This window comes from Neoarius graeffei, chromosome 1 (genome assembly GCF_027579695.1).
Source record: "Neoarius graeffei isolate fNeoGra1 chromosome 1, fNeoGra1.pri, whole genome shotgun sequence".
Classification (NCBI taxonomy): Eukaryota; Metazoa; Chordata; class Actinopteri; order Siluriformes; family Ariidae; genus Neoarius; species Neoarius graeffei.
In genome coordinates, this window is record NC_083569.1 from 71065827 (window position 1) to 71083377 (window position 17551).

Genomic DNA, 17551 nt, shown 5'->3' on the forward strand with positions numbered 1-17551 from the left:
GTGAACCTCTAGGATTAGCAGTTAATTTGAAGGTGAAATTAGAGTCAGGTGTTTTCAATCAATGGGATGACAATCAGGTGTGAGTGGGCACCCTGTTTTATTTAAAGAACAGGGATCTATCAAAGTCTGATCTTCACAACACATGTTTGTGGAAGTGTATCATGGCACGAACAAAGGAGATTTCTGAGGACCTCAGAAAAAGCGTTGTTGATGCTCATCAGGCTGGAAAAGGTAACTGTAAAACCATCTCTAAAGAGTTTAGACCAGGGGTGGGCAAACCTTTTGGCTCAGGGGCCACATTGACTTTTGAAATTTGCCAGGCGGGCCGGGCCAACACCAAATTCATACATATCAAACATAAACCGGAAAAGCTTTAGTGTTATTGTAAGGCCTTCACTGACAGAGACCCAAATGCAGATCAGATTGACATTTATTTTAGTTCTCAGTCAACAAAGGCAGAGCAGAAAAATGCTTGCAGTTCAATAGATTGGCACTGGATCCATCCAAAAAAGTAACACACACACACACACACACACACACACACACACACACACACACACACACACACATGTGACAGTAAGAAAAGTAGCACACTTAATTCTTAAATTACATCTTTGAGCTGCCAGGATGAGTAGGATGCCAGTGTATTTGTATATTTGTATCATTTTATACATACAACTAAATTGCATATCATTAAATTGAACTAAATTACATATCAGTACATATCATTTTTGTACATTTCACTGAACTCGTAGATTTACACCTGAGTGTTTTTTTTTAACCATCCACTTCCAGCCTGCCAGTACAACCAACCACCATTAGTAGGAGAGGTACCACACCATGCCAACATGTTTGCAGTTCAACAGTTTGGGTACCACACCATGCCAACATGTTTGCAGTTCAACAGTTTGGGTACCACACCATGCCAACATGTTTGCAGTTCAACAGTTTGGGTACCACACCATGCCAACATGTTTGCAGTTCAACAGTTTGGGTACCACACCATGCCAACATGTTTGCAGTTCAGTGGTTTGGCACTGGATCCATCCAGCCCACAAAATCAAACAAAACGGCTCAAGAAAGCAAAAAAACTCCAAACTGGTTTTCAGGTTCAAAGTCACTCACTGAAATATTTCCAGTCCTCAAAAAATCAAAACACAGGTTCCAAACAGGTTTTCATATTCCAAAAGGCCACTCATAGATCAGAATAACCTCCACAGGCAAAAGTCCAGGAACAGATATAAGCAGAAGCAAGGTCAGCTGCTCATAATACACCTATAATAGCAGACAGGGACATAAATGAGGGGCGGAGCAGACACCCAAAAGCACATGGTACTTAAAAACAAACACCAGCACTACAGCAGCCACCCACGACAACCAAAATTACTAAGAGTTATACTTTTTATATTATTATGTCTGTAAACATGTGACTACCATCTTATTACAGCTCCAACGTAGTTTTAAAAAGAGAAAGTGTTAATACTCACATTCACTCAGCAACCGCTGAGCTGTATTCGTCCGTGCTTGCGCTGACTGGTTGTTAGCAATAATTAGCATGCTTGGAGGAAAAGTGCCGTTTGATGTTATATTCCTTTAAAACTGCAACGGTTTCTTTGCAAATAAGGCATACAGCCTTTGATCGGACTTCTCATCTCATCTCATTATCCCTAGCCGCTTTATCCTTCTACAGGGTCGCAGGCAAGCTGGAGCCTATCCCAGCTGACTACGGGCGAAAGGCGGGGTACACCCTGGACAAGTCGCCAGGTCATCACAGGGCTTGATCGGACTTCAGCAAAAAAAATATTTAGTTGTCCATTCTTTATTGAACACCCTGCACTCACTGTCCACTTTTCTTTTTTTAGGACCACTCATTGTAAAGTTTTATCCTGTGTTCTCGAGATCATCAGTGGCACGGGCGCCAGAATGACTTCCATGGCACGCGCTGCACCACTCTGCAAATGTAATCTCGCGTGAATACGACTGACTGGAAAGACGGATCTCTAGAACACCTGTCTACGTGATAACACTGACACTTATAGTTTATAGATCTGCTCAATCGTGTTTATATGATTGTCTTCCGCGGGCCGGATTAAAAACGCCAACGGGCCAGATGTGGCCCGCGGGCCGTAGTTTGCCCACCTCTGGTTTAGACTCCACCAATCCACAGTCAGACAAACTGTGTACAAATGGAGGAAATTCAAGACCATTGTTACCCTGCCCAGGAGTGGTCAACCAACAAAGATCACTCCAAGAGCAAGGCGTGTAATAGTCGGTGAGGTCACAAAGGACCCCAGGGCAACTTCTAAGCAACTGAAGGCCTCTCTCATATTGGCTAATGTTAATGTTCATGAGTCCACCATCAGGAGAACACTGAACAACAATGGTGTGCATGGCAGGGTTTCAAGGAGAAAGCCACTGCTCTCCAAAAAGAACATTTGCAAACTGCAGACGAGCAGCAAAGATCACGTGGACAAGCCAGAAGGCTATTGGAAAAATGTTTTGTGGACAGATGAGACCAAAATAGAACTTTTTGGTTTAAACGAGATGCGTTATGTTTGGAGAAAGGAAAACACTGCATTCCAGCATAAGAACCTGATCACATCTGTGAAACATGGTGGCGGTAGTATCGTGGTTTGGGCCTGTTTTGCTGCATCTGGGCCAGGACGGCTTGCCATCATTGATGGAACAATGAATTCTGAATTATACCAGCGAATTCTAAAGGAAAATGTCAGAACATCTGTCCATGAACTGAATCTCAAGAGAAGGTGGGTCATGCAGCAAGACAATGACCCTAAGCACACAAGTTGTTCTACCAAAGAATGGTTAAAGAAGAATAAAGTTAATGTTTTGGAATGGCCAAGTCAAAGTCCTGATCTTAATCCAATCGAAATGTTGTGGAAGGACCTGAAGTGAGCAGTTCATGTTAGGAAACCCACCAACATCCCAGAGTTGAAGCTGTTCTGTACGGAGGAATGGGCTAAAATTCCTCCAACCCGGTGTGCAGGACTGATCAACAGTTACCAGAAACGTTTAGTTGCAGTTATTGCTGCACAAATGGGGTCACACCAGATACTGACAGCAAAGGTTCGCATACTTTTGCTACTCACAGATATGTAATATTGGATCATTTTCCTCAATAAATAAATGACCAAGTATAAAAATTTTTCTCATTTGTTTAACTGGATTCTCTTTATCTACTTTTAGGACTTGTGTGAAAATCTGATGATGTTTTAGGTCATATTTATGCAGAAATATAGAAAATTCTAAAGGGTTCACAAACTTTCAAGCACCACTGTAAGTAATTTTCTCCTCAAATTGTTTTAAATTTTTTGCAGTGAATAAAACCAGCGACATTACAAACAATATCACAGCAACAACTAAATCTGTACTCAAATATCAAATGTTATGCACTGCTACTTTAAAGTCCATTTTTAAATTTCTTCTGGCCTAATACTTGTCTCACTTCTAGTGGTAGCTTGTTCCATATCCAGGGCCCGTAGTATTGTAAACTGCCTTTAAATGACTCAACGTTTGGCGGAGGAGAGCTAAGCTGATGGGGATCCCAGTCCTAGGGTAACTTGACAGCAGTTCAGGTATGAACATTTACCGTATAACAGGAGGTGACTTCCATTTAAACACGGCCAACGTATAGGATAGAGTTATTTTGCGGCCTGCCTTAAACACAGTGGCTAGAGTGTTGACTTCAACCGTCTTACTCAGAGGTTCCATCACTGCCTCCTCTAACAAAGTCTCAGTAGAGACACGGTCCTGGAGTGTATGGCCTGTGATGATCCTTGCAGCTCAGTTTAACAACCTATTTTATTGTAGTATTTGTGTTTTGTTGCACTGCACAAGAGATGGCAGCCAGGCAGTGGCACAGTATGATAAAGTATGACACATGATTTGGAGTATTTCCATGGTAACAAAGGCTTTTGTGCAGTTTAAGGCACCCAGGCCAGCCAGAAGTTTTCGTATGACTTTCTCAGGGTGAGCTGCCCACTGAAGATAAGGGTCCAAAGTTATGCTGAGAATGAAGTAAATAAAGTGACCTGCTCGTAAATGTTCACCTCATCCATTACTGTGACAGATTTTCCAGCATGTCTCAGTTTTTGGGGAAGGCCAAACATTGGTTTCATTTTGTTTGGGTGGAATGAGAGCTTGTTTACAATTAATCAATCTGCAACCCTCTTCAAGTCCTCGGAGACAACCTTCCCACACTTGTTTACTGAGCCAGCCGAGTAAAATAGAATAGTGGCATCCGTATACATACAAATATTGCACCTTTTAAGGACTTGAGGAAAGTCATTCATGTACAAACAGAATAGCAAAGGTCCTTTGTCCTTTCACTGTGTCCTTTCACTGAGTCTTGTGAGGTATTGCAATTGGTATTTACCAAAAATCTTTATGTTTTTCAAAATTATCTGTTGAGTACAATTTAGCCTTTTTATCTTCCTTTCACGTCTGCTCACTGAGTATTTGCCTGAGTGTAGTGTCACAAACAATATGGCTGACACAGAGTGAATAATCCTTCACCTATATCACGTGCACACAATAATTTATATGGTTTTTAAACTCTGCTTACACTAACAGACACACGTATGCCATTTCTTGCTTCTAGCACCTTTTTGAGTCTCATACCTGTATCTCTGAATCTGCTGTTTATCTGAAAAATGTGTAGACTTTCAGATGAGAATGAACATTACTCATGGACACACACACACACACATACACAGTCTCCCAAGAACACACTCTAAAAATAACCCAAACCTTTGTGCCACAGTGTCTTGGCTCAAAAGCAATTCTGACAGATGCTTGAAAAACCCAACCACACACAAACAAATAAACACACCTTTAAACAAACAAACGTGTGCACACACACACACACACACACACACACACACACACACACATTATGGAGGGGAATATTACTGAAGCAATACACACAAGCATTTGTCTACTTACATGGTCTCGTCATTTTTGAACTCCAGTTTTCCAGAAGTTTCCTCATAATCTTCTCCGCCACGGGCCGTACCATTGACAGTGCGATAGGGGACAGCAACAAGACCTCGGGCACCAGACGTCCTCTGGACCTTCACTTGCATGATGCCCACACTCTCACTGACCCGTGTTGACTCACTCTCAAAAGTGAAGATTCCAGCATGGTCATCATCATAGATGGTCACCGTGGCCGTGTGAGCCTCTCCCAGAGCTGCCTTCTGAGCCGGAGTGCCTCCGTCTGCCAGGTGGCCGTCGGGCCCGCCCACAATGCGTGGGTTGCTCAGGTGTACATAGAAGTACTCATCCTCCTCAAAGATGTCATCGTCAATTATGCCCACAGTCACTTCTTTAAGGGTTTCTCCAGGCTTGAAGACCAGAGTGCCTTCAGCAAATTCATAATCAGAGCCAGCATTTGCCGTGCCATCTTCTGTACGAAAGTCAACCTAAGGAGTTACACAGGTCGGAGGTCAATGGGAGAAAGAGAAGCAAATGTTCGAGTGATACCTATAAGCAAATAAACAGTAAGGCGAAGAATGGGCTCAATTAAGGATTCTGTGGATCTGCATCTCTCGTGCTGGAGGAGGCACTGCAAGTTGGGGAGGTAACTATATGGACCTGCATTTTACACTAACCTTCTGATTTAAAATGAGAAAAAATATATCACAAATATCACAGTAAATTACATAATTTCCGTTATACACATCCAGTCATCCATCATCTATACGGTACCACTTATTGGTCAGGGTCACGGGGGAAGCTGGAGCCAATCCCAGCTGACTTTGGGCCAGAGGCCTCATCATTTTTGAACTCCAGTTCTGGGATCCTCATAGTCTTCTCTGCCATGGGTCATACCGTCCATATTGCGGAAGGGGACAGTGACAAGGGTTACACCCTGGGCAGGTCGCCAATCTATGGCAGGACCAACACAGATACGAACAACAATTCACACTCACAGTCACACCCATAGATGATTGATGGATGGATGGACGGATAGTAGCTTAGAGGACTACAAGGAAAAATGATGATTATGTAAGTAGGCAAGCATTAGAAATAATAATGAGAAAATTAGAAAGCTATTTATTTTCTGCATTGTGTCCTTTGCTTTATTAAGTCTCAACTTTCAACACCATAATTTGGGATTCCTGATTCTTTTATTGTGGCTGAATATATAGATAATTTAGGCTTTTGGTTATATGCATTCTTTGGTTATATTTGTTCGAAAGGGTTTCTACAGGAACCTTTATAAAAATTGTTGTTGATATACAGTAAGACCATTACATTGATCAGTTCATAATTAGTCAAGAGCAACTAGAGGTGAAAATCATATCTTTATGATTCAGGTTGCAATAAAAGTCTTACATTAGTTATGACCAGGTTCTTGCCTGATCTGATAACCACATCATCAGTTTTTCTTTGGCTAATCAGACACAAGATATGCCACCACTCTTGCCAGAGCAGTTGGGGATTAGGTGCCTTGCTCAAGGGCACTTGAGCCAGGCCTGCTGGTTCAGGGAATCAAACCAGTGACCTTTTGGTCCCAAAGCTGTTTCTCTGACCATTTGGCCATGGCTTCCCCTTCAAAGTCTTACATTGACCTGCAAATATACAATCAATTGGTTGGATAGTACTTTTCCTGAAGAAGTTTCAGAATAAAGTCACCTTTACGGTGCACCCTGCATCTCCCCCATGTCTTGCCACTGTGAGTTTCAGCAGGCCACAGTTTTCAAAGCACTGGTAGAGTGCAGGCTCAAAATCCAAGCATATGGTGTAGGGGTCGTCTTCCTGCTCCCGTGTCTCTCCACTGCTCACCACCTTCCGGGCCTGATCAGCTGCATGCTTCTTCAGAATGTTCCCTGCTCCAGTCATCATCCTTGTGGCTTGAATACGATAAAATGCTCGGCTCTTCTGCTGCTGCATCAGCACCTGGTAGTAAGACCATGAAATAACATACTGTTATTTCATATGAGGTCAGAAAAATAGTGAGATAAAATGCAGATACACTTAGAAAATAAAGCTTGTTATTGTGGGATGTCTTGTCGCACATCTTGAGCTTTATCTATGATTTATCTACCCAGTTGTATAGAACTCTCCTGTAATGCCATTGTCTTAAAGTCTACTATGAAGTCAGCCATACCTGATAGTTGGCCATCTCTATAAGCTGCTCCATATCTTTATCTGGGTGTCTCTGCTTGAGCTCCTTCAGTGTCCTGGCCATGTCTCTCCTGGCCTCGTCCTCATGATCACGTCCTCCAAGTCCATCCTCTCCCCCCAGCATTCCATCCAGATGGGCTGCCATGCCGTCCAGCTCCAACATGTCCATCTTGTTGAAGGCTGTCTCCTTCACTCCCTCATCTCCTCCTTCTGTCTCCACAACAATGCCGTGGCTCTTGTCAGCACGATAGTGCTTGCGACTGTACTTGTAGAAGAAGAGGCGGCGGTCGGCAACCCATGCCTGCACCACGCATACAGGGAAAAAGAGGAAGGTGAGCACAGCCTCCCAAACCTCTACCTCACCAGGGGATGACACACAGAGGATGACATAGAGCCACACATAGGCAAAGATACTCCATGCTGCCGTCACAAAGAAGACTCGCAGGTGCTTGACCTTCCTAGTCTCACCATCAGGCACCACGTAAATACAGAGGCCAATGATGACAAACATGTTGAAGGCAGCACTGCCCACGATGGTGCTTGGGCCGAGATGTCCAGCCTCAAATTTGTGCCCACACACCTCAATGACTGAAAGCAGGATCTCAGGAGCTGAAGATCCAAGAGCCATAAGGGTTAAGTTTGAGACAGTCTCATTCCAGATGCGCACTGTAGCTGTGCAGGTCTCACCGTTGGGCCTCTTGATGGTGATCTCCTTTTCTTGGGAGGTGATTACCTCAATGGAAGACATAAAGCGATCAGCAATGATCGACATCCCTAGGAACATGTACACCAAGGCCACAAAGTAGACAATGGCACGAGCCACTTTATCACCCACTGAGGGATTCTGGGGGTTCCATACTGGTAAGATCACACCCTCAGAGCAGACATCACCTTGAGTACAGTTGGCACTGGAGGAGGGTTGTTCATGGGAGCCAGCATTTGAGGGGACAGAAAAAGTGATAAGAAAAAGGAAAGGGAAAAGGAAACAGAGGGTTTGGGGGGTGAGACGCATGGTTCAGGATCGTCAGTCCTCCAGAGCAGTTGTTAAGATCTTCTCTGTAGGTTCGCGCTATGAAGAGACAAAAAGAAAGAGAGTGAGAGTGATACAATCTCAATACATTTCCAGTACCATTGGTTTGGAAACCAATCCAATCGGAAGGTTTTAGGTAATTCAATGTTACAGTGAGTGATATAACAGTTACTGATGGCAGTGGCCATAAAAATGACCGTGCTGATCTTGCCACATCAGCATTCCATTTCCACCAACACAGATGGTTTATAGCATAAAGGGAAATTAATTACAACCCTTTGTTTAATATGTCTTAAAGCATGTTGAGTTTTTCCTTACATTTAGTTGGAATGCCACCTCAATACATCAGTGTTTCCACTCTGGATGTAATAGAAAATTTTCCAAAAAGCTTCATAATCTGACATTTGAAGAGCTTGTGGAAGGATTCTGGCCTCTTCCTTTATGTGTTGCCATTCATCCCCCAAGATTCATCCTCCCTTCACCTACCTGCCATGCTCCTGTCACATCACCATCATCTCATCACCTCTTCATGCACTTTTTTCCAAATGTCAAGACCTTTTTTCTTCTTCTTCTACAAAATACTTGTTTCATTATTGTCTGCCAAGTTCCTTAAAATGTAATATCAAACATCCTCTCAAATTTCTTGGTGTGTGTGTGTGTGTGTGTGTGTGTGTACATATTTATCTGTTGTTTAAAGTAAAATGAGATTTTTTAAAAGGCAGTAAAATCTTAGACATGGTTCTCCACACAACACATGAGGTAAAGAAATGCCAAAACCACTGATTTCTTTCTGTCTGTCTGTCTGTCTGTCTGTCTGTCTGTCTCTCTCTCTCTCTCTCTGTCTGTCTGTCTCCCTCTCTCTCTCTCTGTCTGTCTGTCTCCTTCCATTCTTTCTCTCATCCTTGGGGTGCAACAGTGCAGATTTGAGTGTTTCTGACAGAATGCACACTGTCTGACCATTCATGACATTTCACAAGTCTGACATGACTACACACACACACACACACACACACACACATACAAACACTACGGCATTTACACCGTGCTTCACTATTTATTGATTTATATTTTGAACAATAATAATACTTTTTAAAATCAAATCAAGCTGTAAATGTTACGTCTATCATCTTGCCCGGTATCTCTCTCTCTCTCTCTGTCTGACTCTGGGCCACTGTTAATAATCAAATGAACTACACTCTGCAAGTGGTGGGTGGCTAAAAGCCTATATGTGAGCATATTGAGGCTCAGCAGCACAATATACCATTAAAGCACCATACTTTTTTTTTTTTTTTGTGTGTGTGTGTAGCAGCCCAGGAGCACACCTGGGTCTGTTTCCCTCTAAAGCCACTGAAATACAGAACAACGTAGACAAAAGAAACAAGAAGGATGGTTTCATTTCTCAAAAAGTAACAATATTTCTTCATCATACTCTTCACCTGAAGCTGACTTTTTCTGGAACTGTTGTTAGTTTTTGGATGATAGAGGATCATTAAAATAGAGACAAATACCTTTAAAATGCCCAAAGGTTATGCATGTTTGATATTTTGTTGATCACTGGAAGCAAGTCCATGTTGCGAATAAAGCTTTTACTGCAGCAATTCTATCACTTACTATTTTTTTTTACTGTACATTCTCGAAAATAAAGATGACTCATTCACTTTTAGATAGTATGTTGCCAAAAATGCACATATACAATATTCAACCCAAAAGTGTAGTGTGGTTTACAGTAAAAGGAAACTGAATTATAAAAAAAAAAAAAAACCAATGGGTTTCATATAGTCTATTGTATGCAGTGGGTGGCACGGTGGTGTAGTGGTTAGCGCTGTCGCCTCACAGTAAGAAGGTCCAGGTTCGAGCCCCGTGGCTGGCGAGGGCCTTTCTGTGCGGAGTTTGCATGTTCTCCCCGTGTCTGCGTGGGTTTCCTCCGGGTGCTCCGGTTTCCCCCACAGTCCAAAGACATGCAGGTTAGGTTAACTGGTGACTCTAAATTGACCGTAGGTGTGAATGTGAGTGTGAATGGTTGTCTGTGTCTATGTGTCAGCCCTGTGATGACCTGCGACTTGTCCAGGGTGTACCCCGCCTTTCACCCGTAGTCAGCTGGGATAGGCTCCAGCTTGCCTGCGCGACCCTGTACAGGATAAGCAGCTACAGATAATGGATGGATATTGTATGCGGATACCTTTAGAACTGAAACATTAGTGCTACATGATGTGTTTGTAAAACTGTTGCATTTTTTTGCAAAGAAAATCATGAGGAACCAATATCATAATTTTATCAGATATCTTGGTGTGCTAAGGTTAAAGTTATACATAGGCCAACGTGACAGGAAGTCCCACTCTGTGTGTATGTGTGTGTGTGTGTGTGTGTGCGTGTGCGCGCGAGTGATGGTGAAGGGATTAGGCTACTGTGTAAAGGTCTGATGAAACAAATAATTAAATAGATTTACTGATTCGCAATGCAGCATGTAGCACGCACAGAGAGAGAGCTAGAGAGAGAGCTAGAGAGCTAGAGAGAGACAGAGACAGAAAGTTGAGAGACAGAGAGAGAGAAAGACAGACAGAGAGAGAAAGATGAGAGAAAGAGAGAGAGAGAGAGAGAGAGAGAGAGAGAGAGGTTTTTCAGCGCTTCTTGTTTTCAGAGCATTTCTGGCTCTGCATTCACACTAAAGTGACTAAAGTGACATTGTTGGGGTTTTTTTCTTAATTGCATGCAACTTATTCATCACACAGTAACACAACAAAGCCATCATGCTGACTCCATTACATTCCTCAGACCAATCCTATTGAAACAGTGTTTGAAGAAAACGTAATAGCCATGGTTTCATCTTTTCTTTTTTTTTTGCTTTATTCTAGTACTAAAACACATGTTAAGCAAATTAACATGAGCATGTGTATATAGTAGACTACATATATTTTGTATACTACCATTTTTAATCAGAACTAATCCCAAAAAAAATTGGACAGGCCACAGGAGCAGTCACTGCATGCCTGCAAGAGACAAACTGCACGTGATATCGGTGACTTGTCTTGTTAGAGTGTGCACAGAGACTAAAAAAAGTACGAACTCCACAACGTCTCAGGCTAAATCCTGAAAATTAAAGAATTTTATGTTTTGTCCCAGGTGGCACGGTGGTGTAGTGGTTAGCACTGTCGCCTCACAGCAAGAAGGTCCTGGGTTTAAGCCCAGGCCAGCGAGGGCCTTTCTGTGTGGAGTTTGCATGTTCTCCCCGTGTCCGCGTGGGTTTCCTCCGGGTGCTCCGGTTTCCCCCACAGTCCAAAGACATGCAGGTTAGGTTAACTGGTGACTCTAAATTGACCGTAGGTGTGAATGTGAGTGTGAATGGTTGTCTGTGTCTATGTGTCAGCCCTGTGATGACCTGGCGACTTGTCCAGGGTGTACCCCGCCTTTCGCCCGTAGTCAGCTGGGATAGGCTCCAGCTTGCCTGTGACTCTGTAGAACAGGATAAAGCGCCTACAGATAACGGATGGATGGATGTTTTGTCAAAGAACCCTACAGCACAGTGTTTCCCTGTCAGAGATGGTTCCAAATATAAGAAGCTTTGAACTTTTCAGTATCCAAAGAATGCTGAGAAACCCTTTTAAGAATTATGGGAACTACTACAAATAGAATATGTAAAGCAGAACATGTACATCTGTATGTTCTGTATGTATTATGCATGTGTGTGATTATATTCACTATAAATGCTGAAAAGCACTCTACTCGGTCAATATCTCTGTTTGTCTCTCAACAGAAATCTCCTAACATTGATCTTCCTTCTCTCCCCATCAATCATTAAAAGCAATGTTTTACTGTACCCCCCCCCACACACACACACTTCGACACAACCTCACAGCAAGCACATTCATGCATATGCATAGTGAACATTCGATTCAGTAGCATTTGCGACTAAAAACAATGAATTCACCAAAGTGCTAGTAGTCTACTGCTCAACAAGGGTTGAGTTTGCATTGTGTATACAGATCTGACTCACTAAAAATGGATATAATTGCATTTCCCTTCACAGTGTATAATGTAGTCTACTGAACCATGTAATCTATCTGGGTAGCGAAAAAAAAGATACAGAAAAGATTGCATCGGGTGTAGAATGTTAGGCTTAACTGCACTGGAACATGTTTCACCCCAGTGCAGATAATATATGTATAAAATGCACAATTAAGATCTTTTGTAAATGTGTATAATTGCACCTGTATGAAGAACAGACAGAATGTTTTGCACATATAACCAAGTGTGCAGGGATGCACCCAATGAAACCAAAAACCAAGTGAAGAACTCATTACAAATTTGATCAATACAGTGCAGATTTATCATGCACAAAGCAGAAGCATAATCAAGACAAAAGTGTTTTACTAGCAAACAATTATTTTCTCAGCAAGTAGTTAATAGAGACTGCAAAAATAAAAATTTTTATGAACAAGCGTAATTATGTTTATAGGAGAAAGTGGTGCACATGCGGGATGCAAATTGGACTGAAATTACTTGAACAAAGCAACAATGTCTTTATAGTTCATTTTTAAACAAAGCATTTTATTGAATTTAACCTTAAATTAGCACTGGGTCACCTGTTTTGATATTCTGGAATTTTATTTTCTGCCATTATCTCTCCTTGCATTTCTATTCTATCTGCTCAAAATGTTTATTTCTTTCTCTTTTTAACCGCTTCTGTTTTATGCTTGCATTCATGACTGCTATTTTGATTATTAGCATTATTATTTGCACATTTATTTTTCTTCAACTGGATTGCATTTGATCCTTTTAAAATCTTAGCAACCTTAGTTGCCCAATTTTTTATTTATTTATTTTTTAATAAATACAGTCTGGTGAATTACAAGGTGGCACGGTGGTGTAGTGGTTAGCACTGTCGCCTCACAGCAAGAAGGTTCTGGGTTCAAGCCCAGTGGCCGATGAGGGCCTTTCTGTGCGGAGTTTGCATGTTCTCCCCGTGTCCGCGTGGGTTTCCTCCAGGTGCTCCAGTTTCCCCCACAGTCCAAAGACACGCAGGTTAGGTTAACTGGTGACTCTAAATTGACCGTAGGTGTGAATGTGAGTGTGAATGGTTGTCTGTGTCTCTGTGTCAGCCCTGTGATGACCTGGCGACTTGTCCAGGGTGTACCCCGCCTTTCACCCGTAGTCAGCTGGGAGAGGCTCCAGCTTGCCTGCGACCCTGTAGAACAGGATAAGCAGCAACAGATAATTAATGGATGGATGGATGGATGGACAGTCTGGTGAATTACAAGGTGGCACGGTGGTGTAGTGGTTAGCACTGTCGCCTCACAGCAAGAAGGTTCTGAGTTCAAGCCCAGTGGCCGATGAGGGCCTTTCTGTGCGGAGTTTGCATGTTCTCCCTGGGTTTGCTCCGGTTTCCGCCACAGTCCAAAGACATGCAGGTTAGGTTAACTGGTGACTCTAAATTGACCGTAGGTGTGAATGGTTGTTTGTCTCTATGTGTCAGCCCTGTGATGACCTGGCGACTTGTCCAGGGTGTACCCCACCTCTCACCCATAGTCAGCTGGGATAGGCTCCAGCTTGCCTGCGACCCTGCATAGGATAAGCGATTATAGACAATGGATGGATAGTGAATAACAAATTACTCCTTTTGTTCTTTTGACCCTGTACTCCATCTGATATGAAATAAATTTGCTATTTGTTTGTATTATATGTGTGTATGAGCATTGCTGTAGTTCATCGCTCAGCAGCCAAGCCCCACTATCAACAGAGCAATGAACATAGCATGTCACTTCCTTCTCTGGGTGGAGTATTACCCAATGATGATTGAAGTTCGAGGTTGTCCCCGTCATCTCCTCGATAGTTCTTCTATATATGGAACACATAGCAGTGCATTTTTTCCCATTGCACGAAAAGTCTATATCAGCAAAGCAGACAAACCTTGGGGCTTCTCTCCAGGCATTTTAGCGCCATGAACATTAATTTGTTCCTGAACAAGTTGTATGAACAGGTGAATGTGCGTTCTCTTGCACAAAATTAGTATAAAAATTAATGTAGATATAAATATCTTATGCCAAATTATTATGGCAGGTTACATAAAATAAAGAAAAAATCTGAGTCCTTCTCTCCAATTTACGAGTCCAAATGCAGTTAATGTACGAGTCCGAGTCATCAGTGCTCAAGTCCGTCAAGTCACAAGTCCTAAAAATTAGGGCACGAGTCAGACTCGAGTACTACAAGCCTGAGATGTATGCATATGTCTCAGAACTAGTGTTTATGGGATTATCCATAAAGACAGAGTTATATTCTCTTTTACAGTCCTGATGGCTGGACAAGGGAGCTTGTCTGCAGGTTGTTGATTGTTGTTGTTTTTTTCTTGTTGTATATCTTGAAGAATGCTGAGGGTTTCGTTCCGATTAGGGTACACTGTTATGAGCTCAGTGCCCAGTTCTAGACAGGCCTTGTTTGCCACACTGAGCAGGTCTGTAGGGGGTGCAGAAACTGAAGCACTATTTTCTATTTTATGCTTTTTATGTTTTTCAAGTGTAGCCTCCTTGAGTTGTCTAGCTACGTAATACATCTTAACAGCATTAATTTATTCTGTGCGTGTGCTTTCCTTCCTCTTTCCTTTTTCATTCCTGTGTGACAAACAATAGGAATTGTATTAAAACAGAAATCTATACAACAATGTGAGATTTAAAATGTGTGCATTGTGTCATGTAATGCACTGGCATCCTGTCCTACAGTGGTGCTTGAAAGTTTGTGAACCCTTTAGAATTTTCTACATTTCTGCATAAATATGACCTAAAACCTCATCAGATTTTTCACACAAGTCCTAAAAGTAGATAAAGAGAACCCAGTTAAACAAATGAGACAAAAACATTATACTTGGTCATTTATTTATTGAGGAAAATGATCCAATATTACATATCTGTGAGTGGCAAAAGTATGTGAACCTCTAGGATTAGCCGTTAATTTGAAAGTGAAATTAGAGTCAGGTGTTTTCAATCAATGGGATGACAATCAGGTGTGAGTGGGCACCCTGTTTTATTTAAAGAACAGGGATCTATCAAAGTCTGATCTTCACAACACATGTTTGTGGAAGTGTATCATGGCACGAACAAAGGAGATTTCTGAGGACCTCAGAAAAAGCGTTGTTGATGCTCATCAGGATGGAAAAGGTTACAAAACCATCTCTAAAGAGTTTGGACTCAACCAATCCACAGTCAGACAGATTGTGTACAAATGGAGGAAATTCAAGACCATTGTTACCCTCCCCAGGAGTGGTCGACCAACAAAGATCACTCCAAGAGCAAGGCGTGTAATAGTCGGCGAGGTCACAAAGGACCCCAGGGTAACTTCTAAGCAACTGAAGGCCTCTCTCACATTGGCTAATGTTAATGTTCATGAGTCCACCATCAGGAGAACACTGAACAACAATGGTATGTATGGCAGGGTTGCAAGGAGAAAGCCACTGCTCTCCAAAAAGAACATTGCTGCTCGTCTGCAGTTTACTAAAGATCACGTGGACAAGCCAGAAGGCTATAGGAAAAATGTTTTGTGGATGGATGAGACCAAAATAGAACTTTTTGGTTTAAATGAGAAGTGTTATGTTTGGAGAAAGGAAAATACTGCATTCCAGCATAAGAACCTTATCCCATCTGTGAAACATGGTGGTGGTAGTATCATGGTTTGGGCCTGTTTTGCCGCATCTGGGCCAGGACGGCTTGCCATCATTGATGGAAGAATGAATTCTGAATTATACCAGCGAATTCTAAAGGAAAATGTCAGGACATCTGTCCATGAACTGAATCTCAAGAGAAGGTGGGTCATGCAGCAAAACAACGACCCTAAGCACACAAGTCGTTCTACCAAAGAATGGTTAAAGAAGAATAAAGTTCATGTTTTGGAATGGCCAAGTCAAAGTCCTGACTTTAATCCAATCAAAATGTTGTGGAGGCGGCATGGTGGTGTAGTGGTTAGCGCTGTCGCCTCACAGCAAGAAGGTCCTGGGTTCGAGCCCCAGGGCCGGCGAGGGCCTTTCTGTGCGGAGTTTGCATGTTCTCCCCGTGTCCCCATGGGTTTCCTCCGGGTGCTCCGGTTTCCCCCACAGTCCAAAGGCATGCAGGTTAGGTTAACTGGTGACTCTAAATTGACCGTAGGTGTGAATGTGAGTGTGAATGGTTGTCTGTGTCTATGTGTCAGCCCTGTGATGACCTGGTGACTTGTCCAGGGTGTACCCCGCCTTTCGCCCGTAGTCAGCTGGGATAGGCTCCAGCTTGCCTGCGACCCTGTAGAAGGATAAAGCGGCTAGAGATGATGAGATGAGATGAGAAATAAATGACCAAGTATAATATTTTTGTCTCATTTGTTTAACTGGGTTCTCTTTATCTACTTTTAGAACTTGTGTGAAAATCTGATGATGTTTTAGGTCATATTTATGCAGAAATATAGAAAATTCTAAAGGGTTCACAAACTTTCAAGCACCACTGTAGGTGTATCCCCTGGGATCGGCTCTGGATTCTCTGCATCTCTGCTTCCCTGACCAGGATAAAGCAGACACTGAAGAAGAATGAATGAAAAAAGAAATGTTTACCATCTTTACAGTAATGTTTCCCGAGGTCATCAGGTGTTTCGGGTCTTAACATCAGACACCATCACCCAGGCGACCCAGTCGGGGGGGGGATCAGGTCTTGACTTGTGTCCAGGTAACGTACTCTGCCACGTGTCACCCCTCCTCAGCCAGAGCCATCAGGAAGACTTCTCTGTCGCTTCCAAGGTGTTTTTGATGGCCCTTCTTCTTTGCAGCCCACAGATTCCCAGGAGGCCCAGGACCTGATGTACGGACTGGTCTGCAAACCCTCTTACAACCCACCTCCACAGGCTTACAGCAGCTTACAGCAGGCCTTCCATGCTTGTCTCCAATAGTCAGGCACTAGATTAGCATATTTGGCTCCGTTTCTCTCCTGAGCCTCCTCCAGTTGGTCTTCCCAGGGCACAGTCAACTCAATCAAGACCACTTGTCTGGATTCAGCAGATATCAGGACCATGTCAGGTCTGAGTGTGGAGGATGTGATGACGTCCAGGAACCTAAGTTGCTTCCCCAAGTTGACCAGGAGCTGCCAGTCCTTTGCTGATGTGACTAACCCACCCCTGGATCTTGGCTGGGGCCGTGACTTCTCCCCTGCTTGGACAAAGGTAATGGCAACCTTCACTGGGTGTTGGTGCTTGCTGTGGACTATGCCAGCACAAATGGTATCCACTAATGCATGAAGAACTTGGTCATGATGCCACCGATACCTTCTCTCTCCAAAACTCTTTTGCATGGAGAAACTTTTGGAATGTGTCTTTTCCCACTTGATTCTCTAACTACGATTTTTTTAAAAAAAAAAAGGCATAAATCAGAGA

At 42.8% G+C, this 17551-nt stretch overlaps 1 protein-coding gene across 1 annotated transcript in view; it reads right to left on the reverse strand.

The window, feature by feature from the left end:
* Window positions 1-17551, reverse strand: part of slc8a4b (solute carrier family 8 member 4b) — a 150848-nt gene that overhangs the window by 70602 nt on the left and 62695 nt on the right. The window contains exons 2-4 of the mRNA XM_060918723.1: window positions 7133-8218; window positions 6658-6921; window positions 4963-5441 (exon numbers count right to left, since the gene is read on the reverse strand). Coding sequence (XP_060774706.1) covers window positions 4963-5441; window positions 6658-6921; window positions 7133-8161 — 1772 coding nt within the window. The 5' untranslated portion in view covers window positions 8162-8218. The remainder of the gene's footprint in view (window positions 1-4962; window positions 5442-6657; window positions 6922-7132; window positions 8219-17551) is intronic.